At 48.9% G+C, this 23,225-nt stretch overlaps 1 protein-coding gene across 2 annotated transcripts; it reads left to right on the top strand.

Annotated features, from left to right (window-relative positions):
* The first annotated feature begins 63 nt into the window (after positions 1–63).
* SPINT2 (serine peptidase inhibitor, Kunitz type 2) lies at positions 64–21,737 on the top strand. 2 transcript variants are annotated; one of them, XM_039855008.1, is made up of 7 exons: positions 69–628; positions 15,144–15,314; positions 17,703–17,762; positions 18,917–18,970; positions 19,603–19,764; positions 20,120–20,155; positions 21,431–21,737. In XM_039855008.1, exons 1-7 carry the CDS (start codon positions 523–525, stop codon positions 21,595–21,597), a joined length of 756 nt encoding a protein of 251 aa, XP_039710942.1. In that variant the 5' UTR covers positions 69–522; the 3' UTR covers positions 21,598–21,737. The 2 variants fall into 2 exon arrangements, with proteins under 2 accessions (XP_039710946.1, XP_039710942.1); XM_039855012.1 differs by lacking the exon at positions 20,120–20,155 and having other exon boundaries at positions 64–628.
* The last annotated feature ends 1,488 nt before the right edge of the window (positions 21,738–23,225 follow it).

Raw genomic sequence — 23,225 nt, 5'->3', positions numbered from 1 at the left:
CGCCAAGGCCAGGTCCCGCCCCGGGCGGGGCCAACGTAAGCCCCTCCCCTTTCCCAGCGCCGCGGGCGGGCTCAGGTGCGCGGTGGGAGGAGCAGAGCCCCACAGGTGCCTTCTCCCTGCGCCTGGGCTCTGCGCGCCCCGCCTTCGCAGGTGCGCCCCGCCCCGCCCTGGCCAGCCACCTTCTGTAGCTCCTTCCAGGCGCCCGCCATTGGCTCCAGCGCCCACCGAGCGTCTGGAGGTGTGACGGGGCTCTGAACGGTGGGGGAGGCGCTGAGTGTCGCTGGCTGGGGACAAACGGGCGAGTGAGGAGCGTTCTCCCGCACTGTGGGCGTAGGAGGCAGACAGTCCGCACACCGAAGGTCCGACACAGCGGCTTCCCGGAGGCTCGGGCCTGAGCGCCAGCGCCGCCGTCCCGTGAGCGCCCGCACCTGAAAGCGAGGCGCTGCAGTGCGCGTGCGCGCCGAGGGGCGTCCCGCACCTGATCGCGAGACCCCAACGGCCGGCGGCCGGGTGCAGCCCGTCATGGCGCAGCTGCGTGGGCGGTGGCGGTGCGGGGCGCTCCTCGCCCTGCTGGCAGCGCTGCTCCTTTTCCGGGCCGAGGCGGCCGACGGCGAACGCGACGTGCACGGTGAGGACCTGGGCGGGTCTCCTGGGAGGAGCGGATGGCCGAGAGGCCGAAGGCGGGCACTGGGGACAGGATGAGGGGTTAGCTGGGGTCCAAGAGGCTCTCGGCAGGGTCTGCGCCTGGAGAATAGGCCGGGGAGGATATTGGAGGCGACTTGTTGAAGCTCTGGGAGTGTGGTGGAGCCAACCCTGGGAGACTGAGCCTCGAGAAGAGTTTGGGAGCCCTTGTGAGTGAGGACGGGCGGAGGAGCCAGGATTGGGAAAGTTTCCTGTGGGCGACGGAGGGGACACGTGCTACTGACTGAGGAACAGCATTGTCCCTACCTGTGGCTAGAAGGGATGAGAGGCCCACCAGAAAACCAGCGTCTTTCTGGCAGCGGAAAGTGCCACGGCCCAGAAAAGCCCAGGGACCTGGTGGCAGTTTTAGCTTCTGGGAAGCCCCCACCCGCACCCCTTTAGTTATTGGACATCAGCCTCCCGAGAAACCTTTGTGGTCCAGTTGCCGTGGAGCGCCACTAAGAAGGAAGGTGATTCTCAGTGAGATCCACAGGAAGGAGAAAAAAAGCGAAAGTGTTGGAGGAGAGAAATTTTGCCGGACTCGAGGGTGGGGCGCCTTGGTGTAAGGCGAGTGCTGGCTTTGAGGAGCTGGGCTTGGATTCATTGGATTTGTCTTTTAAGAGGCTGGTGGAGGATAAGGCCAGATTTTAACCTTAATACGCTAAGGAAGTTCGGGTCGAAAGGGCTTTTTGAACAAATGTTATAATCTCAACTGCTTCAGACAAGCACAAGCGGGGTTTGAAAATAACTTGAAAGAATAATTTCATTGATTCAGCAAAACTTATCAAGCCCCTGTTATGTGCACCGGACTGTGCTGGCATAGGTGATAACAGTTGTGATTCAGACAAGCCAAGGTCCCTGCACTCAGAGCTTGTATTCTGGTGAGAGAGACAGTGAGTAAACATTTAAATAAAGAGCACTCACCACAATATTAAATTACTAAGAAAATGAACAGGGCAAAGTACACAAATGGGGTGATGTAAGATGATGGGGGCCACTTTTTTTTTTCCAGCATAATCAGCTAAAATTGTATTCTCTTATGAATAAACAACAGATTCCAAATTCCACTTTTTCCCCTAAAAAGTATGCCATCCAAATTCTATGTATATTTTTTTGAGGCAGTTTGCTTCTCTTACCTCGCTCTCTGACTTGCCCTGTGACCCAAGGCAAGTGTAAATATGTGTGTTTTTGTGCCCCCTCTCCTGGTCTTTTCTGTACTTCAGCAAGACCATGTTCCTAGAACTGTGCCCCCCCTCTCTGCCCCTCCCCCCACCCCGTGGGGTCTGGTATGTGAACAAAGAATCCAGCCAGCCAGCGCTGCAGGTCTTGTAAGATCCACAGGGGACCAGAAACAGATCTGAAACGTGCCTGGCATCCTTTTTGAGAAATGAAATGCTCTCCAAGGGGAAAAAAGTCATCATAAAAAGCACTTGGTAGTACATTTTTGAAAATATGTCTGATAGGGGCCACTTTATTTAGGTTGGTAGTCAAGGGAGGTCTCTCTGAGGAGAGCAACCTCTGAGCTCCAAGATGAAGAATGAGAAGGCGGCAGCTACACAAAGACCTCGGGGACCAGTGTCCAGTTAGTTGGAAATAATGGAGTACAAAGGCCCTGAGGCTGGAACACGCTTGGTGGTTTTCAAGGAAGAGACTGAGAAGAGCCAGCCTGCGTGGCTGGAGCAGGAGCGGGGAGGGGCGAATGTGAGGTGGGAGAAATGGGCAGGAGCCTGGCGGCCTTATAGGCCAGCATATTAGGCGAAAAGAAAAAGCAAGATGTGCGTGCACGTCGTCATGGCCTGCAGTGACTTCTGAAGAACTTAACTCCCCTATGCCCAAGGCAGAGAGAGAAAAACAAGTTAACGGGACCTCAGGGGCCAGCTCTAGAGGACCAGGAATCGGTAATGCAGCTGGTCATCATTCCTGCAGTCTGAACTAGGACCAGTCAGCCCTTCTGAACTTTTTTAGGTGAAGTAATTATGTTAGGATATACAGTACCTTCCAGCTGCCTGGCCTGGGACTATCAAAACAGTTTGGGGCTAACATCTGTTGCTTACTCTGAGCTCGGGTATGTTACTTAATCCTTGCGATAACCTGGTGCAGTGCTGAAGTTACAGGTCTTGTCTAAGGTCACACAGTAGTAATTGAATTGACGAAGCCAGGTCTGGCTGCAGAGGCCTTCTCTGTTCGCAGTGGCCTCGCTGGCTCCTGGAGCTGGCTGGACCTGCTGACCTTTCAGAAGTACTCCTGCCTGGCTGGCCAGGTCAGCTAATGCCCTCACTTATCTGAAGTTGTTTGTTTGAAAGCTTTCAACAGCCTAATTCGAAGCAGGAGGTTGCTTTGATTTTTCTCAGAAGCGGGTCATCCACTGAGTGAGTGTGAGGTGTTTTTCTAGCCAAATGCAGCCGCACGGGCGCTGCCAGATGAGTTGGGTGGAGAGAGAAAAGTGTGTAGTGAACATGCGTAAAGGGGTGATTACAGTGGTTGGTCAAGGAATTTCAACTGTGTGAAGACATGAGCAGGTAGAGGGATTGTGGAAAGGCGGTAGAGCCAATGGATCGTTGGAGTTGAGGTTTTGGAGGGAAAGAACTAGAAAGATAGGATGTGATGGGCAGTGAGTGAGATGCGTGAAACTGGGGTTCTGAAGAGGCTGCAGTTATCGAGTTATCTAGGCGTGACCCTCAGAGGGAGAGGCTGCGAGGAGGACGGGATCACTGGAGGGGAGGAGGTCTAGGAGCCAAGAGAGGACCAGGATTGGGGGGAGGATGGAGTGAGAATGGTCTGGAAGTACCTAGGAGCAAGGAGACTTACCCCCTTGGAAGGGCATAAGAGAAGGCCTATCCTCAGGGGAGAGCCTGGTAGGTTAGAGATAAGAAAGTGACAGTGTTCAGAGAAGAGATTGAGAAAATGAGAGATTTTAAGATAGGTCACAAGTACCAGAGGCCCCAGGAGTTGGGGGAAGGGAGATGGTGACAAAACAGGATGTGTGGGGATGAAGAGTAACTCAGGAGGCTGGGTGATCAGAGCAGTGTCATGTGGTCTCAAGACTGACAGTGCTAGTGAGGTGCGGGTGGTGGGGGCAGATGGGAAGGGGTGTGGGATGTAGTGGCAAAGGGTGTCCTTGCTCCAGGTGTCTCTAGCATGCAGGGAGAGTGCCAGCCTGCCATGGAAAACACAAAAAGATTATAAGTTGACTGTTTCCTGGAGGCCACTAACAGACTTTATGTGACTTGTACAGTTTCTAGAATTGGGAATTTTTTTATGGAAAAAATTGAGTTTTGGCTTTGTCAGAAAATATGAAGGTCTGGTGGCACCAGGCCTGTGTTCCCACATAGCACCAATGGGCTGGGGCCCATTACTCCTGTGGACAGGACAGTACTGCTCTGCCTCAGTCTGTTTATTCACTTGGCCTGCCCTCTGTATCTATAAACATTTGAGTTGTGACTGCCACCTTAAGAATTTGTTCTGTTTAGTAAATGGAGGAGGATAAAACAACTATAAATTGTGCAGTGCACCGAGTGTGTGTATGTGTATTATTGCTGTTAGGGAGGGAAAAAACCCTTATCAGGTGGCGACAACGTGCATTGTTTTTTCTCTCTTCCCCAGGTGATAAGTCCTGGTATTTGGAGGGTACCCCCAATATCTAATTTTGATCAGTACAAAGACAGATAATGTATTCCTCTTCAGAATAGAACCTCTAAAATTCCTTTAGGGAGTGGTCAGTTAGGTGTAGTTTCTGCTGCCAATACCTGGGCTGGGGCATCAAAACTTTTGTTAGTGGTTACTTGGCTCATAGTTCTTTGTTAATTTTTCTTGGAACTTTCCACAGGAGATAAGTGCAGCAGCATTTATTTGAAAGTCTCCACTTTACCTAAAAGAGTGAACTTTCCAGCAAATCTCCAATACATAAGTGTGTTATTAGTCACCACACTTCTCCTCATCCCCAGGGATCGTTGTAAACTGGGTGGTCAAAGACACGGCGACAGAAAAGAGCTAAGGTGCAGCTGGTGTCAGTGATCAGCTTGTGGGTCTCGGTAGTAGCCTCTTCCCGTATCCTTGTCCCCCACAGGAGAGGCCCTTGTTCTGCTTACAGGCAAGACAGTTTGGTTCCAGGACAGTCTGAAATATTTACAACACATATTTATTGAGCACCTACCAAGTTTTACTTTTAAGCCCTGGAAATAGGGCACTGAACAACAGAGACGGCCTTCAATCCATGGCAGTTACATTGTGACGAGAGGAAGACAATGATACAATAAAGAAATGAACGACACATGTCTGGTGATGAGTACTGCGGGAAAGGTAGGCTAAGTTTTGGTGTGCTTAGTACTCAAAACATGGCCTTTGAGACTCAAATGGTGACAGTCCCTAAAGAACATTGAGGGCCTTGCTTTTGGTCCACTGAGAGAGAGTGGACCTTTCCCTGAAAAAAGAAAGTGGGAAAAGATACTTTCCACCAGAAACAACTTTTGCCCTGGTCAGCATTTGAGAGCAGAGCCTGTGGTAGAGAAAGCAGACTTCTGTCACCCAGCCCCTACCAGTTTCTCATTTTACCTATCCCCAGAGTCATTTGCTCGCTCAGGTTTATCTCTTGGTAGTTGGCCAGGCAACCAAGCCTGTTTACCGTGTCCTGAGGCTGACAGGAGAGGCCAAATAGGGGATGAGGTCACCTGGGATGCAAGTGAGGAGGGGAGAGAACCCTGAAGGGGTCACAACAAAATGACTTCATTATCCCCAGGAGGCCTTGGTGGTCCACTGGTCACATGACTAATGCAGAATTCACAGCTGAGGCCAGTATCATTAGCATGTGGATTATAGATGTCTTTGTAGGGTTCTGGTCATATGTCATTTCACATGTTTCTGATAAGATCTTTTTGAAAACACCATATGAAGAAATGTGAGACCCAGAAATTTGGAGTTTAGTTGCTTCAAAGTTTATTTGAAGTACATTTTTCATTATTGGAAAGCCATTTTAGAAATCAGGGCAAAAATTTAGCTGTCAATTTTGAGATGTTTGAGATGGATCTCACCACTATGGTGCTGGGGCCACGGCTTCAGAGGCTCCTTTAGGTGAAAGCTCTAAATTCATATGTGGGTTTCTCAGGGTCTGTCATTTAGAGTCTAGAGCACGTTTTTAGGGGAGTGAAAAAATATGAAATATTATAGGTGTTTGTGAACTTTCAAAGGGCCACATATGTCTTTGGTATGGGAACTTCCTGAGGTAATTAGGAAAAACTCGTCTCAAAGGCTCTTGGGCACAGTCGGGGGTGGCGGTAACAAAAAACATGTTGAGAAACACAGCTCTAGGCAGAGGGTCCATTAGTTTTCATCAGTTTCTGAAAATGGTCCATGATTCAAAAAAGGTTAAGAACCTCTGAATGTGAATTAACAGTTCCATGAAAGATTTTGAAATTACTTTATTTCCTTCAGAGTTATTCAGGTGGGCCACTGTGATCCTAGTCCTGGCTGAGTGATGAATATGAAGTGATGGTGGGCAGGAGTGGTGGTTTGTATTGTACTGATAGTTTATGAAATGTAAACTTTTTAATCTAAATATTTTATATTTAAAATGTCAGGATTGTATATCTAAAACACCAAAGTTTTATGAGGCTTATCATTTAAGTTGGGTTTGTCATTGTAAATGTTCTTTCCTCGTAAATACCTGGAGTTTATTTTAAAGTTTCTGAGATACTTACCCCAACTTCCAGGCACCTGGATCTAGAAAAGGTGGGTAATTAGTTTCCCATACTGGAAACAAGCGGTCAAGTATGTAGGACCTATCCAGCTAACCAAAATAGGTGAATTTATAGATCACCTTGAAATAAGGCTGATGTAAAATGTCAACTTTGGAAATTGGCGTGGTAGAATTCAAGCAGCCTGAGTGCCTCGCTGATAGTCAGTACCTCTTCACTCACTCAATGAGAGTCTCTCAGTCCCTGGAGAAAAGATACTTGCAGTCCAAATGGACAACCTTCACAACAGTCTTATAATAGTGGCCATTGTGTCAAAGAAAGCTCTCTTGTTTGAGTTGTTTTTAAGAAATGCATCTGAGCAGGTCTGCAGAGCTCAGCCCAGTGGGACCTGTGGCGGGAAAGCCGCTGAGTCTCCTCACATTTTATTCCCCCTCACCAGTGCAGTTCAGGGTACGTACAGTGACAGATGCCCTTCCCCAGACAGGCCGTTGTCAAGTAGCCTCAGGATTAATGGTGCATTCCTCCACAGGAACCATAAGTCTAGAGGTCACAAAAAAAGACTTGCCAAAAAACACTTTTTAACTAACTAGATCCAGAGCAGGTATAAGTCACGCACGGAGCAGCGGTCACGTCAACTTGGGCTGAGTCATGTTTATAATGTCCTCAAGATTGTTCTCTTGCTAACATTCTTAGCCTTTTTCCCTAACCTAAACATATTTTAAGGAGAAAACTCTTCCTGTTTACTACAGAATACTCTTCTGTCTTCTGTATGGGTTCTTCCCCAGTTCTCAGCAGACACCGACTGGGTGTCCTACAATTTAACGGAGTTCTGATAGTTAACTACCCAGAGTCAGCACAGACCCCACAGGTTGAGGGCTCAGTCCCACAAGACTACCCCTGCCCCCAGATGCCACTCGAAAATCCCAGGTACTTCAGACCAACCTGCTATAAATCGAGGGTTCCTAAGACCCTGTCTTTGGGTTCACTAATTTACTAGAACAGCTCCCTGAATTCCAGGGAACACACTTGGGGGTTTATCAGAAAGCAAAGAGATAACTAGCCAGATGGAGGTTGGGAAAGTCTCAGAGGTCCCCAGCTGGAGCTCCCGTCCTCCTGGAGTGTGAGGTGAGCCACCCCAGAGGCATGTGGGTGTGTCCACCAGCCCAGAAGCTTTCCTAACCCCTTGGTTAGGCCTGATAGATTATTAGTTTAGTCTCTCACTCCTCCCTTGAGGATGGGAGGGCTCAATTGAAAGTTTCAGACCTTTAATCTTGCCTTGGTCTTTCTGACACCCTGCCCTCATCCTGAAGCTCTCCAGGGTCCCCCCACCCTCCAGTCATCTCATTAGCATATAAAAGGACAGTTTTTATTGCTCCAGAGATTCCCAAGGTTTTAGAAGCTCTGGTGTCTGGAGCCTGGATCAAAGACCAAGGGAGGGGGCGGAGGTGGACTGAGACCAAATGTATATTATTATGTCACAGATATAATGGGTCCATAATCAGAGCTTTGTCTTATCTTCCAAAACCTCCCAAGATTCTGAAGTTTAGGTGCTCCAAGCCTCTAAAATCTACATGATTTTTTTTTTAATTAGCCAGGCCTAAAATCAATGAATATGGGGCTTGGTGAATTAAGGAGTATGGGGTTTATACATTTTCCAGCTTTATCGAGAGGTGTACACGTTCTTGCTTCATGGAGTACTTACTGTTCCATGCTACGAATGCGGAAGTACCGAGAGGTCAGGAAAATGCCCCCAGGCATCAGCGGCTGGGGAGAGGCAGCCAGGGGTCCTCCCTGCCCAGGTCCTTTACCTGAACAGGTTCCTGCAGGCTCTGCCTAACCCGTCCTACACACTTCTGCCAAAGGACTCTTCCTAATTGTGTCAATCCCCTCTACCAGAGCCTTTGGTCATTTCCTTTGTACTTGGTGTGGCTTACATGCCCTTTGAATTTAGGGTGTGATGGTGCTTTTTTCCCCCCTGTCCAAGGGAGGCTTGTGGCTCTGATTGAATTGTAAACCTCTGGAGGGTAAGGACCACATTCCCAGTCAATGCCTCCTGTATAGGGTGGCTGCTCAGTCCAGTTTACCTTGGAGGGTTCCAGTTGATGCCACCGTATGTCCCAGGATAACTATTAAAAACATCCCCTTTCATTCTGAAAAGTGTCTTGCTCCAGAGAATGAATTATGTGGTCACCCTATTTATGTATAACAGCTATTCACCAAACACTTGTAGCTTAGTACTGCTCAAGATACTAGGGAATTTAGTACATTCAGTTTGTTACCATATAGTTTAAAATTCTTTTTCTCTAAAAATTTAAAGAAAAGGGACCATCATCCACTATCCAGATAAAGCCACTACTGACCCTTAAAAAAATAAAAGTAATATGTCACAAGATTAAAATACTCAAACTATACTAAAAGATACAGATGAAAAAGAAAACTGTATGTAAAAGGTTCTCCTTTAGTCCCTTCCCCTCGAGGTAGATTCATACCTGTGTCTAAATTAAAAGTTTACAAAAGGAATGGAAACCATTCTTTTGCTTTTTCCCCCTCTTAGATTTAGACACTCTTCTGTTCCAGCACATACATGTTTGACTGTTTTTCACAGCTCTGAGCTTTCCATGGTCCGGAGGTCTCACAGTTATTAACCAGCACAAACAAGATGTCTTGGTGGATTTTCAGCTGTTGTCGATCTGTGAATACCAAGCCCTTTGTGAATGTGGTAATAGTGCCCCTGTTCTTTGAAACCCTTGAATTAAATGACTCTCCCTTGCTTTCTTTTTGATACTGAGGAGCGAACTGTTCTTCCTCTAATTGGTTGTGTAAAATATGATTTTTAAATGCCTGAGGATTATTGTGTCAAATAATTTCCCTTTGGCCGTTATCCCTTAGAATTCTAAGTGACTTTAGTGAAGAGAATAGAGCTGTTTTTAATGATGGAAGGGTGTGCTACGGCCTTTTTTAGCAAAGGATAAATCTGAGGAATGCATGGTCAGTGTTATAAGAAATGTCTAGCAGTCTGCAATAGCTTCTGACGGCACACATGAGACTGATTTCTATGACGGCAGGGGTGGAAAATCTGAACAGGGTGTTTTTATAAACACTCTAAAGAATGAATTGGCAAGCTAAGTATGGTTTTTATATTTTTTTGATGGTTGAAAAAAATCAGAATTTTCAAGACTTGTAAAAATTATGAGATAAAATTTTAGTGTCCACAGATAAAGTTTTATTGGAATGACAGCCCTGGTTCTTCACTTACATATTGTCTGAGGTTGCCTTTATGCTACCATGACAGACAAGTAGTCAGAATAGGTTTTGTACCCACAGCCTCTGAAATAAAGGCAATCTTTGATTCGCAGGGTTTTCAACATGCAATGATTTCAGTTATCACACTTTCATTAAATAATTTTAGATGCCACATGTAGTCACTGTGAGTACTTGGGCGCGAGGTTCAGCGGCTAGCTCTGTAGTCACACATCACTGTGCGAGCGCGTGGTGATCGGGCATCGCACATCTGTCCGTCCGTTCGTACACATACAGCAAAGCGTGGAGTTGTGTTGCCTCCTTGTTTCCCAGTGGTAAATCTGCCTGACAGTTCACAAAAACAGATATTCAACAGAGGGAAGTGGCCAAAAAAGACTCCATTGTGGCAAAGAGAAAAAGTCATAATGCCAGAAGTGAAATTCCAGTGGAGCATAAATGGAGTGCTAGAAGAACTAGCTGACTGGGGGAGTGTTGACATTTGACACTCCATTTGAGAAACTGGATGCGCAGCCAGAGGAGCTCAGTGAGGAAGGGCCCACTTACCAACAGAAATGAGGGATGTGGTTGTGGCAGAAAGGATGATGCCCCAGAGGAGGTAATGGTGGCAGAAACCTCTACAAAAAGTGAAGTAACTCTCAGGACAATTTTATTACATCGAAAGAGCGAAGGATAACGTTCATTTTACTGTTTTTCATTCTATATATTTATAACACACAGTTTTTAATGTTTCGACACAAAAAAATTTCAAAGGTCTTGAAACACTCATACTTTTTCCTTTCACTTTGCATGATTCCACTAGTGTGGAAAGCAAGTACTGCTCTGTATTTGCTGTTTTACCCCTCATTAAAAAGTTTACTGATCTTTGCTCTAGAGAAAAGTGGGTGGGAGAAGAAGGACCGATCCACGAGGGGCTTCAGGCGTTTGAGATGATGGGCTTTTTATTAGGCGCACGGCGAGGCAAGAAGTCAGTGTTTTTCAGTTTACGGCGCACCCATGAAAGTAAAAAGTGTATCAAGGACTAGAATCTTAGAAAGTTATTTTTGTTTATTTTAAAGGTAAAGTGACTCTGAGTATGAAAACACGAAAAAAAGAAAACACGAAGTTCAAGGTGTTGGTCAGTTGGCAGGAGCAGGTGAGATTGAGGTGAGGGATACACAGAGTATTTCCGCTCCGTCGATGTTTTAGTCCTTTAAAATGTTAGAATTTGACACAGCAGAGAAGTAGATACACCAGTGTTTTGGTATTTCCTGTACTTTTCAGAATATTTGAAATATTCCATTAAAATAGACTTATTTTTCAGAGTTGGCACAGTTGCAATTATGCATTTTTGAAGGTTGGTTAGACACCATCTCCTTCAGCCTGTTAAGTTAGATTCGTCGTACTTGGGAGCCTGATATTTCTGTGATATCCTGGTTGGGAGGTGACAGCAGACGATTCCAGCCGGCTGCTCACTGAATGAAGTTGTCCAAACCATTGGCTATGTGTCTCTGTTAAAGCTTTAGTGACTAGTGACATTAGAACCTGAGAAACCTGTTTTCCGTGACAAAGACCAGCCCGTTTGGCAGTTTTGTCATAGCTAATGTTCCAAATGTCTTGCCAGGGTTTTGTAATTTAGGTTCATATTTTGGGTCATGTGTGATTTTAACCCTTTTTGATGCTTTTCCAAGGGAATGTTTTTTGAAGGCAGATTTTTTTTTTTTTTTTTTTTTGATATTCTGAAGCCAGTGTATCCAAATTTGGTTCCCTTCAGCTTTTCCTACTCTGCATTTTGAAAACATAAAAAGTATTTAATTTTGCACTAAGATTTGTGAGCATACAAATAGAATGTGAAACATTTTTCATGATTACTTCCCAACACTATTCTAAGACGAATCTATCATTTTGTCATCTCTTCATAATAATAGTTATTCACTAAGGAATAAGTTCCCTGAAAATTCGTCCAACCGAATCCCCTCGGCCAGTTTTGGTATGACGTTTCCCCCGACCCTGCCATCGAACGTGACTGGAAACAGGCCCAGCCGAGGGCCTGGCTTTGGTGAGCCCTCGGATTGTGGTAAAGGCCCTCAGGAATGTCGTGGCATCTAAGCAACTTCAGGGTCATATTTTCCCCAGTGCCTGTTACCATAGTGGCTTTGTCCGTCCAAGGTCGTGACTACAGTGGTGCTCTCCAGTCAGACCAATGCGAATCGAAGGCAGATCCGGCTCTGCTGATTGCTTAGCAAGCCTGTGTCCTTGCGTGTAAAGTAGGATGTTACTGCATGATTCCCAGCTTTATTGTGACCATTAGTCCACATAATGTGCCTGACACAATGCTTGGTTAAGGCAATAAATGGGGTGTCAAGAAATAAGTAATTTTCTTCATTTTTATTTTAATCTGGACCTATCAAAGTATAGTTCTTTTAAGGAAGATGATAAGGCATGGGAACTGTCTTACATACTAAAAGTATTTCTGGCTTTTTGTACAGACTTTTTGGAGAACAATGAAAGAACATGATCTGATGTTATTTAGGGTGAAAGTCAAGAATATATGGCCTGTATTTCCTGAAGGAACACTGTCTCCTTTGACACAAAGGAGCAAACAAAAACAAAATTTTCATGAGTTCACTTCTGTCAAGCCTAGAGAGTAAAAATTTATATCGTAGAGGCTTTAAAAGCAATTTAGTTAGTAAAAGCATGTGGCAAGATGAGACTCCACACTCGGTATGGAGCCTCCACCTGCAGAAAGGACTCTGTCTTGACACATTAGGGGCATGGTTGAATTTTATCTTCGTTGAATCCAGCTTTGGCTAATTAATCTGCGAGTTAGAGCTCTTTTACTTTTACTCTAATAAAATTTGAGTTAAAAAAAGAGTACCTTTTTTCTCTTATTATAGGATTTTTCAAATGTAAATGTAATGAAAAGTTTTATGAGCCCCCTTGGACCATCACTCAGCTTCAATAATTGTCAGTGTTTGATCTTTCTAGACATGTTGTTTTTTGTCCAGCTTTTCTCTCAATAAAGAGATGTTTCTAAATTCTCCTGTGACAAAAGTGAAGTCCCCCCATCTCCTCCTACCCCACGCAAGGAACCCGAAATAAGGCTGCTTTCTGAAACTCAAACTATGAAATCAGAGTGTGATAGTTGAGAGCAGCTGTGAGCAGCTGTCTGAGTCAGAATGGCCTCCCAGGCCCAAAAGATTTGTAAGGAAGGGCCCAGCACATCTGCAAGAAAAACATTCCCATCAGGAAAGGAAGTGTCGCAGAGGCAGACCTGGTGGAGGAATCCGACGGTAAACTTTCTTACGACCTGCTCAGCCTGCTGTCCCAGGTGGTGTACTGGCAAATGTCCACATCTAATCAGTGTCCTTGTATGCTTTGGTCGCAGGGACCAGCGTGCCTGCGTCTCATCGGCCCCGAGCGCTGAGTGTGTGTCTGCCTGCACAGATGAGGCCCTTTTCCAGGCAGCGTTACCTTCACCATGGAAACTGCCGTCTACCCCTGGATAGGCTTTTTTTTCCTCTTCCTCTTCATCTACTCTCAGGTTTTCGTACCTGCACAGTGTGTATCTGGCACTCTTGCTTATGAGAAGCCACTGAATTCTTACCCTTTGTACTGGTGTCACGTTGTTGCATTCTCTGCTGTGGTATCTGATGGTTCCTGCCTTGAGCTTCGTTCAGCACGCTCGGTTTTTGTTTTAATTGAGATATAATTCACTCACTATATAGTTCACCCATTTAAAGTGTACGGTTCTGCCCTTGGGTCTTTGTTAAAAAGTCTGTAGTTGCAACTGCTGCTATTCGGAAAGCAAGGACACAGTACTCGGGTCCCCCCAGGGCCGTCAGCCTGCGGGGCATCGGGCAGGCTGCTGCCACCGTTGTTAGCAATGGGTGCTCCCTGCCTTGACAGTGATTTCAGTTGGGGGCCATAAGTGGATCCAGTGTGGGTCTCCTCTGTCTTTTCTTGATAGCAGGGCTGCCTCTGGCATGTGACCACGTGGACTGGGCAGAGTCACACACCAGATTGCTGTTCTCCTGCCTGGCTTCCATGCGCAGTGTTGTCAATGTACGTTTTGTGACCTTTGGTGGTTGTGAAGAGTACCTGCTCCAGGTACACACCCAGTTGCTTCGGGTTGATGTGTTAGGAACAAAAGGTGCCCCTATTTTTTTTAAAAACTGCTTTATTAAAGAATCATTTGCATATCATAAAATCACTCGTCTTAAGCATACAAGCCAGCGATTTAACTAGTGATTTCATTGATTGGTCGCTTCCAAATTAGCAGAATTTTTTACTTTAGAATATGTTTTTCCTGCTGTACTGGTTATCTGTGATTTATTGGTGTGTAGGGGAGTTCCTTGGGGTGTATGTTTTGCACCAACCTTTTTTGTCCATAGACTGACGTTTTATGGAACATTTGGTTTCATGCCCATCATTGTGACGTATTTTGGGAGACAGAAGAGAAGCACAGATCTTCCCTCTGTGCTTTCGAAAGTTTTCCCCTAGTTGGTGAAGTAAACGTAACAAACATGAAAACAACTAGAGAGGAGTAAGTGTCAGCATGGACCCAAGCGTTGAGCCCTAGGATGCTTTGATTTATCAAGCACCCTGTACCAGGCGCCCTTCTGCCAGACAGATTGTGGAGGCCAGGATGCAGGGAGAGGCGATGTGGACCCGTGAATGTGTGGGAGGCACGGTATGGTGGTACAGGGCAGATGTTGACTCCTTTGGCTTTTTCAGGTTGCTTTCGATCCTGATTCTTCCAAGAGAAAGTCTTAGTTTGATGCAGCCGATACCTCCAGCACTTTCTTATCTCTCACTTTTTATAAGAACAGAGTGCTAGGCCTTTTGCAGGCAGATATGTCTGACTGGAATTGGATGACACCATTTTGTTCCCTTGTACTAGAGTGGGCCAGATTCGGGGCACCTTGAAACCCAGGCCAGCCTTGTGTGCTCAGATGGGAGCCGTCACAGCACTGGGGCAGAAGAGTGACCCGCGCTGCCTTTCGAGCTGGGGGTTGGCCGTGGGGGGAACTGGAGTTGGGGAGCTTCTTTCTGAGGTGCTCGCGGTAACTTGCGTGTGCAGTGGCCAACCCGGGCAGAGTGGGCAGGGAAGGTTAGGGAAGGTCTCTGAGCGCCAGACGGTGTGCTTCCTTCCCTCCTGACCTCACGTCGCCAGCGCACTGCCTTTCCGCACTCAGCTCCCCTGGCCCGGTGTGATGGCACACGTGTCCGGGAGGACCCAGACGTCTGTTTTTTTGCCTTTGAAAGCCATATTTTATACTGGGTATGTGTGTCTTTGATAATGGGGTCAGGGACAAAATCAACATGCAACTGAAAAGCGTATCTGTGTTGTTAGATGACATGCCTTCCTGTACAGGAAGGAGTGACCAAGGAGGCCTGACAGCGACGCTGTGGAAACAGCTCACAGAGGAAGCGTGCCGGAACGGGGGCTCGAGCCCTCGCGGGCCTCCACCGGCAGGTCCCAGCGTGGTCTCTGTCACTGGCGAGCTAACCAGTCTCTGCTTTGTGTTTTAGACTTTTGCCGAGTTCCGAAGGTCGTGGGAAGATGCCGAGCCTCCTTCCGTAGGTGGTGGTACAATGTCACTGGCGGATCCTGCCAGCAGTTTGTGTATGGAGGCTGTGGTGGGAATGGCAATAATTACCTGACCAAGGAGGAATGTCTTGAGAAGTGTGCCGGCGTCACGGGTAAGACATTGTGGCTGGGGAAATGTTAATATGTAGAGACAGTTTACTGACTGGTACGTAGATAGATGCCTTTTGCTCTTAACTAGTTCTTCATGGCTGACCCCGGGGGATGTCATTAAAGCAGAAGAAACAGGCACACTGTAAAATAAAGGTCACCCACACAGTGGTTTCACAGCAGCCCCTTCCCCCTCTTCCCAGAATGGGGAGGGTGGGCCGCAGGCTGCAGCCGGGGGCGGGGCGCGTCTGAGTCTTCTCCACGACTTCCTTTCTCCCATTGAGTCCAAGTCCCACAGACTCGGCGTAGGAGGAAGTGGTTTCCCCTTCTCGAGCAGAGACCTCCAGGTCCGCTCAGAACAGGCCGTCCCCCTTACACCCTGGCCATTTGGGTTATTTTTACCTCTAGGGCAAATGATCTCACTCAGCCAGCCAAGTTCTGAGTCAAGTTAAAACTAGACCATACTTCCTGGAATCCATGCTTCTCCCAGCCTTCACCTGTGAAGGACTCCGTGGGATCAAGATTATGTTGACCCTGAAAGCTAAATCCCCACAACAACCTTCACTGGCTCTGAACTGAGCCGTCAGACTCCTTGAGAGCTGATGGCAGTGAGACATTGGCCCTCTGGGGCCTGACCCCTCCCACGTGTTGCAGAGACTCAAGGACGTAGCCAGCCAAACTGTCGAACATGTTCATTAGCAGTCTCCCTGACACTGGCACGTGACGCCTCGCATCCTTTCTCGATGGCATCAGGGTTAGGCTTCTGCATTCTGATTCCGTGTCAGGATGTGCTGGTGCCCTCACTGCTCCCTGAACAGAGCCAGCCTGCGACCCCGCGCCCTGCGTCCTTGTCAGATTTTTAAGTCTTCTCATTCACTGGCTATAATCTCTGGGCTTTGAGCTCTGCATTCAGAAATTAGATAAGCTTTTTAGAGTTTTATGTAAAGGGGATGCAGGGGGATAGCGGCCTTGGCTCTGACATGAGCTTTGAAACAGTGCCAAGCGCCCTGAGGGCCATTCCACTGATCCGGATGCCCGGCAGGCTCTCCACAAGCCCTTGGAGAGCCGAGGTGGCAGGATGTTGTCTTTGGACCATACAGGTGAGCCCTGCACCTTTCAGGAAGCGACTGGCAACTTTACCAGTTGGTGACTGAGGAAAATAGCATTTATTGTATTTTTCCAGTCAGCCGTGATCTGGTTTTAGGGGAGGAATTAAGGGGAAATATTTTTGCTACCTTTTCTGCCTTTTCCTAGTCAGGAGTCAACTGTAGGAAACGTACTTGCCCTTCCTTTCTGGTTCCTCCTCATTTTCTCAGAAAGAGAGTCGCTTTTAAGAACACAAGCAGTAGACACTGGGCATTAAGACAGATGTCACCACAGGGGCCAGGTGTGGTTGGTTGTGTTTTGCTGGGAGACGGCAGACAGCCCTCTCCGAGAGGTGGTTCAGAGTCTGGCCCCAGTCTTGAGGGCCCAGAAAGTTCTTTCTTGGCACCCAAGCATGGTTCCACTGCACTTCTCTTGAGGCATCTCATGAGTCTGTGAGGGGAGCTAGAACTGCCAGAGGAACTAGTCACTGGAGGCTATTGTGAGCATATTTCTCCCTCAGGAATATGCTCTTAACTAGTTCTTGTGGGGAAGCCACATGATAATGAGAGGGCTAGTTTATTAATTTATAATGAGAAGCAGAACCACCCAGGGATCCCCAGGCACTGCGGTCCCTGTGCCTGCACCTTTAGTCCACATGGGCAGACCTCTCAGCCAGATTCCCAGGAGATGATGAGCAGAGAGGCAGAACAAGGGGAGCTGCTTTGCGACGTGACTGTTGAATGACACCAGGTCAGGCCAGCCCTGCATCCCTCCAGAAGGTCTGTTGGGACCAGAAGGGAGGCAGGGAGCTGGGGCTCCTCCCTCCCGGGCCCTGGCAGTGCTCCTTTTTTTGTGCTTCCTTAAATGACTAGCCTCTCCTCCCCACCGCCTTAACTGTGTGTGTGGGCGGGGGAGTGAGAAAGATGTAAAGTATGTATAACATGAAACTTACCATTTTAACCATGTCGCTGCTGTACACCCCGTTAACTTTTTAATTCATAGACAGGTTAATGCAGTCACACAGATTATTTGGCCCTGGTAGCCATATTGTCCTTTTACGTTCATTTCACACGTCTTTGCTCTGATTCCCAGCCAGTTGATCTTAAAGTTTAACCTGCAGGGGGACTCTTGGTTCCGTATTTCCAGGTTCAGGCAGGCCTGTGGTCCAGCACGTGCATTGAAGGGCCCACGCTAAGGAGAAATGGGAGTCGCTGTGAGAGCTGCTCGGGGTCACGGCTTTGTTGTTTCACCAGGCGGTCTTGGAGGGGCGTGTCTTCTCACTCTGTTGTTTATTCATCCCCTTGTAGAGAACACCCTTGATGATCCAGCCACCAGCAAGAATGGAGCAGATTCCTCTATCCTAAGTGGTAGGTTTTTAAAAGACCCAGGGTGGGACGAGGGCCATCCAGATGGGTGACCATGAAAGGGCCTTTGTGATCCGAGACTTGTACAAGGGCTTCTGCTTCCTAGTTCTGTTTACTCAGCATTGGCAAACGGGCTCTGCCGGGCTGCCAGCCTCTGGCTCCTTGCCGGCATCCTGTAGACAAGAGGGCCGAGGGATTTTGCAGTGCTTCCAGGCTGGCCTCAGCTTCCTCCTGGGGGCCAAGGGATCGTGGTCGCTGCCCACATGGCTCAACTCAGGCCCTTCCTTCTCTCTGGGCTGGCCTCTGCTGTCTCACTACCCACCCACCTCCTTGCCTGTTCTGTTTCTGCTCCCTATGGTCCTGGCCACCTCCCTCCCTGTGCCGAGTCCTGTCCTCTGCCACCCTGCCTCCGTTCACACTGCAGTCTTGACCGCAGCTGCCCCATCCCTCCTCTGCTTAAAGGACCCTACGTTGGGAGCCCGGAGTGAGTGGTACAGCTGCACTAGCAAAGGCCAGTCTCCAGGCGATAGGCTCTGCTGGGCAAGACCCGCCGTAGCGGGGCGGGATGCACCCCCACCCTTTTCGAGGACAGCCCCTAGTAGGCTAGTGGCCATGCGCTGTTGCCTTCTTGGCTCTGGTCCTCTGGCTGTGTGACACCAGCACTCATGTGAGAATGAGTATTTATTCGTTCTGTTTGGCTGATTTGCAGAATGCCAAAAGTTAGGCTAGAGTCACTTTTCAGTTTTGCTAAGGCAGGAATCTTGTGACCATCCTGGCCATTGCTTTACCTACTTTCACTCTTTATAACAAAGCTGGTCTCATCCAAGGTCGTCCAGAACCCTGGGGCACTGGCGTGATAACTCCGGTTCCATCCTATTTCAGAAGAAAATTTCCCCAGAGATTATGGCTGGGATTAGTTTCCATAGCAACCCCTGGGGTGGCAGGTGAGCCCATCCAGCATTCATTCTACGTGTGCTATAGAGCCCATTAGGACCAGGAGGCAGTGGAGCACAGCTGTGCCCAGAGGAGGCTCCACACCCCACACCCTCCCTCTAGGCGCTAGAGTGTCCATGCCCCCAGTGGGCCCCTTCAGGCCCGGCCAGCCCACGCGTCCCGTGCCCATCCCCGCCTCCCTGACATGGATGTTTGTGCTTTAGTTCCCAGGAGGCAGGATTTTGACGACTCCTCCAGCGATACTTTCAACTACGAAGGTATAACTTTTTTTTAAATTTCATTTTTTATATTTTAAATGGTCGAAAGTAGAACTTTAAAAAAATATATTTATGTATGGGCCAAACATGTTTTCTCACTTGGTTGAGAATTGAGACACACTTGAGGATTTCCACTAAGGAAATTGTAGAGTGGGGCTTCCTGACCTTCCCCAGGCAGCAGGACACATGAGGGTGGCCCAGGCAGTGGGCAGCAGGGTGCGCACAACTTGCTGTAGGAAGCTTCGCCTTAAAGAGGTGGCAGGCCTCCCTCACCAGCTTTGCGGCTGTGGGCAGGTGACTTTACCTCTGCCTCAGAGTCCCTGAATATGAAATGAGTGGCCTCGGACAGGTCTCTAAGAAACCAAGTTAATACATGGAAAGTGCCTAGAATAGTGCCTGGCATAGAGGACTCTCCATATCAATACAGTCTGACCGTAAAGAGAAAGATGCTGAAAATGTGGAGGATGGTGTCAGATGGCCAGACTGGCCACGTCTGTAGTTTACAAGTTTCTTTAGCAGAGAGACGTTTCTCCTTCGGCTGGCAGCTGTGGGACTCTGCTTGGGAACATTCCAGCTCCATCCCACTTCCCCTGGGCCCCGCTCATTTGTGCTCCCGGTGCTCCCACTCCCAGAGTACTGCACTGCCAAGGTGGTCACTGGGCCTTGCCGCTCATCCTTCTCACGCTGGCACTTTGATGCCGAGAAGAATTCCTGTGATAACTTCATCTATGGAGGGTGCTGGGGCAATCGAAACAACTACATCTCCAAAGAGGAGTGCATGAACCGCTGCTTTGGTGAGTCTGCCTGGCCCTCGGGTCCAGGAGACCGCGGTGGCCGGACAGCCCCTGCCCAGACCCATCCCCATCCCTCAAACCAAGGCTTCGCAAATGCCGTCATGTGGATTCCAACCTTCTCCGGCCCCCTAGTGGGGAGCGGGTGGGTGCGGGCTCTGGCTGTTGGGCGGACATATCCTAGGTCCCCACCAGGGTGACGAGGCCTCAAAGACTGCAGAAGAGCTGGAAGAGGAAATACCTCAGAAAGAGGCCCCCAGCCCCCGCCGTGAAGGGCCAGGGTTAGGGGCATCCTCAGGTGGGGGCAGCTCTGGTGGACGACTTGAGCTGACCTCAGGGTTTTGTGTTCTCTTCCCAGGCAAGCAGTTGTCGCCTGTCTCCCACAGCACCAACGGTAAATGGCCTCTCGCCCTCCCCCACCTGCTTGCCTTGACTAAGCTCAGCTGTGGTTTGCAGGCTCACACGTCTTGGACACATCATCCTTCACCATAAACATCTTTTTGGTAGAAAGTTGTGTTTCTTTATGAGAATGGCCAGGCAGCTTGGCACATGTGGTAGATGTTCGCGCCCCTCCCCTCCCCCATACAGTGTGTGGGCGGGGGGCGAGGCAGTCTCGGTTCAGCTGGCTCAGCTGGCGGTGCCTGGGGTGGCGGGGTGAGCCCTGCCTTCAGGCGTGCGGTGTCTGCTGCATGCAGGCTTGAGTCTCACTCCAGGTGTAGAGGGAACTTTGCCCCATAGGGTGGACGGAGTGGGTCATATGTGACAGGAAGGCAGTTGGAGAGCCCTTGCCGTGTGCACAGCCAGTACTGTTGTCCCCAAGCAGTGGGTCTGACATGGAGGCCGGGCCTTCTCTGCTTTTGTTTCTGATTCTGAGTCATGGAGGAGAGTGTGTGTGCAAAGGACCTGCCACACTGGTTTGGCCTCTTTCCACACGTGTCCCTGTTAAGAAGCCCGGCCCTGGCCGCCTGCCTGCTCTCTTTTAGAAGAAGAGTGAAGCTAGAACTGGATTGCTAGGCCTGGGCTGAAAGCAGCCTGGGTCTGGAGTGTTGGCGGGGGTGATGGGGAGGCACTCGCCCCTATGCTGCAACCAGGGCAGGGGAGCCAGGGAGCTGCCACAGGAGCCACGTTCCTTAGGTGGAGCCCCACCTGGGAAAAGAAAATCTTAACTGACAGGTGAGGCGACCACTGTTAAACTTGTCAGAGCCATTAGAAGCATAAGGGTCCCCTCCCCGCACTGCTCCAGATACGCCTTGCCGCTACCCGCCCCCCTCGTTCCACAGGCCGCCACCCCAGCCTCCCGCGGGGGCACCTCGTTTTCTGTGGCCGGCGGAGGTTTTGTGTTTATACACACACCAGAGGTGGCGGGAAATGCAGAGTCGAAGTGGGAATGTTTGGTTCAAAGAGGAGCGCAAGTAGTCGTCACCCTGTTTGTGTACACGTCACATGGCGCCTCCTTTTTTTGAGAACTGGCTTCTTGGGACTGTGGGGACTCTCCTCGATGACTTCCTGATGATTTCCTTGGTGGGCGGTGTCAGTCCTCCAGACCCTCTCAGGTAGGGTGGGGGACTTCAGGCACAAGAGCTGCTGGTCCTCGCCCTGAGCCCCTTGGGGACCCACCCTGGCCGCGGCCCCCCAGCCCGCCGTTTCTGAGGCCTCTGTCTCTCCCCAGTGGTGGTCCTGGCGGTGCTGTTCGTGATGGTCCTGATCCTCCTGCTGGGAGCCTCCGTGGTCTGCCTGATCCGGGTGGCGCGGAGAAACCAGGAGCGTGCCCTCCGCACCGTCTGGATCTCTGGGGACGACAAGGAGCACCTGGTGAAGAACACGTGCCACTTGTGACTGCCCTGTCACCAAGAGTCCACCCCTTTTCAGGATTCAGGACTCCTTGTTGGTGATGAGAAGCTGGGGAGCGAGGAGAGACAACTAGAATGCGTGTGTACTTTTTGAAATAGAGTGATCGATTTGTATTTTTGTGATCATTAGGGCTTTTGGTCTGTTTGTCACTCCAGAAGTTAAGAGGGCCGCTCCTGGCCGCTGGGGGCAGGCTTGCTGTGGAAATCTGCCCAGGAAAGGGCTCTGGTTCCCGTCCAGGTGCAGGTGGCCTGGCGCGGACCAGTTGCTTCCTCTTTGATTTCTCTTTGCTCCAGGTATAGTTTTCTTTTCTTGTGTTGAATCCTTTTGCCTCCTTTGCCATCACAGAAGTGATGTTCTAATAGTTTCCTTTGTTTGTCTGATTTGTGGGGTTTTTTTTTTTTTAAGGAAGCCTAAACGAGTTTGTTTTTTTTAAATTAGGGTTCTGAAAGGAAGACAGTAAAATGTACAACTTTAATAAAAAGGGCCTTCCTTTTTAAAATAAATTTCAGCATGTGCTTGCTTTCTTTATGGGACTCTACCAAAATTATCACAGGATTCCATGAGATGTCCCCTTCTAGAAATGAACTCCCTAAAAGAGCATCTTTCAGATCTTTTTGAATGATCTTACATTACAACAAAGTTTCACCAAGTAACACTTAGCTTTCCCACCTGTGGTAAGCTCTGATATTTTCTATCCTATTTCCCTTTCAAAAAATTCTAGCCATGTTCAATGAATTTTTTTTAATGACACACTGTGGACTGTATCGCACGCCTCGAAACACTGCTTTGAGGGCACAGGAGGGCTGGAATGAGGATGCACCCTCTCCAGGGGAAGATGGGACCCTGCTAAAGCTGGGGTGGTTCTGACCAAGGTCAGTTGGGCATCATGAATTTCAGCTTTTCCTGCAGTTCTGCTTCAGGCCGCCCTCGTAGCCCTGCATTGATACGGGACGGGGCACCATGCTGCCGAATTTGGCCTCCAGCTCAGTCCCAGCTCTGCTTCCTACCCGTGGGAGTTCCCGTCCTGTCTGGACTCTAGAAGCCCCTTTCCTCCCCTCCATCTTCCAGACACCTAGTCCTAAACACAGAGCAGCATCTGAGCAACCCACAGTGTTAGGTAAAATTTCCGAGGGCCGAGAGACCAAAGAAAAAGGTGGACAACCCCATCATTACATGAAGAGTTTATTAAAAGAACTTGAGGCCCGTCTTGGGCAGCATGAGGACATGGCTATCCTCCCAGCTGCGTGAGTGGCAGGTGCTAAAATAATGTAGAACAGGGCAAGGTGGAGAGAGGGGTACCTGGACGTGACTTGTCTCAGGTAAAGGAAAATGCCTCATGCCCGCCTGGCGAGGACCCAGCACACAGTGGGGGTAGAGGGGGGCGTCAGTCGTCAGTAGGACAGCCTTTGAGGGGACGTACGGGAAGCAATCCCTGTTCTAGCTCAAGGGTTCCTGGGACAGTCTCCACCTGCCTTGGTGGCTTGGAAAGCCAGGCCCTGGCCCGTGAGTGGGTGGAGGTGCCAGGCCAGCCTGTGGGACCTTTGCAACCTGACAGTTCCAAATGTTGCTTTGGCCTCCCTCCCCTTGGAATAAAAAGACAAGAAGCTCTTCCT

This window comes from Pteropus medius, unplaced genomic scaffold (genome assembly GCF_902729225.1).
Source record: "Pteropus medius unplaced genomic scaffold, Ma_sr-lr_union100, whole genome shotgun sequence".
Classification (NCBI taxonomy): domain Eukaryota; kingdom Metazoa; phylum Chordata; class Mammalia; order Chiroptera; family Pteropodidae; genus Pteropus; species Pteropus medius.
This window is presented reverse-complemented; position numbering and strand designations above follow the sequence as displayed.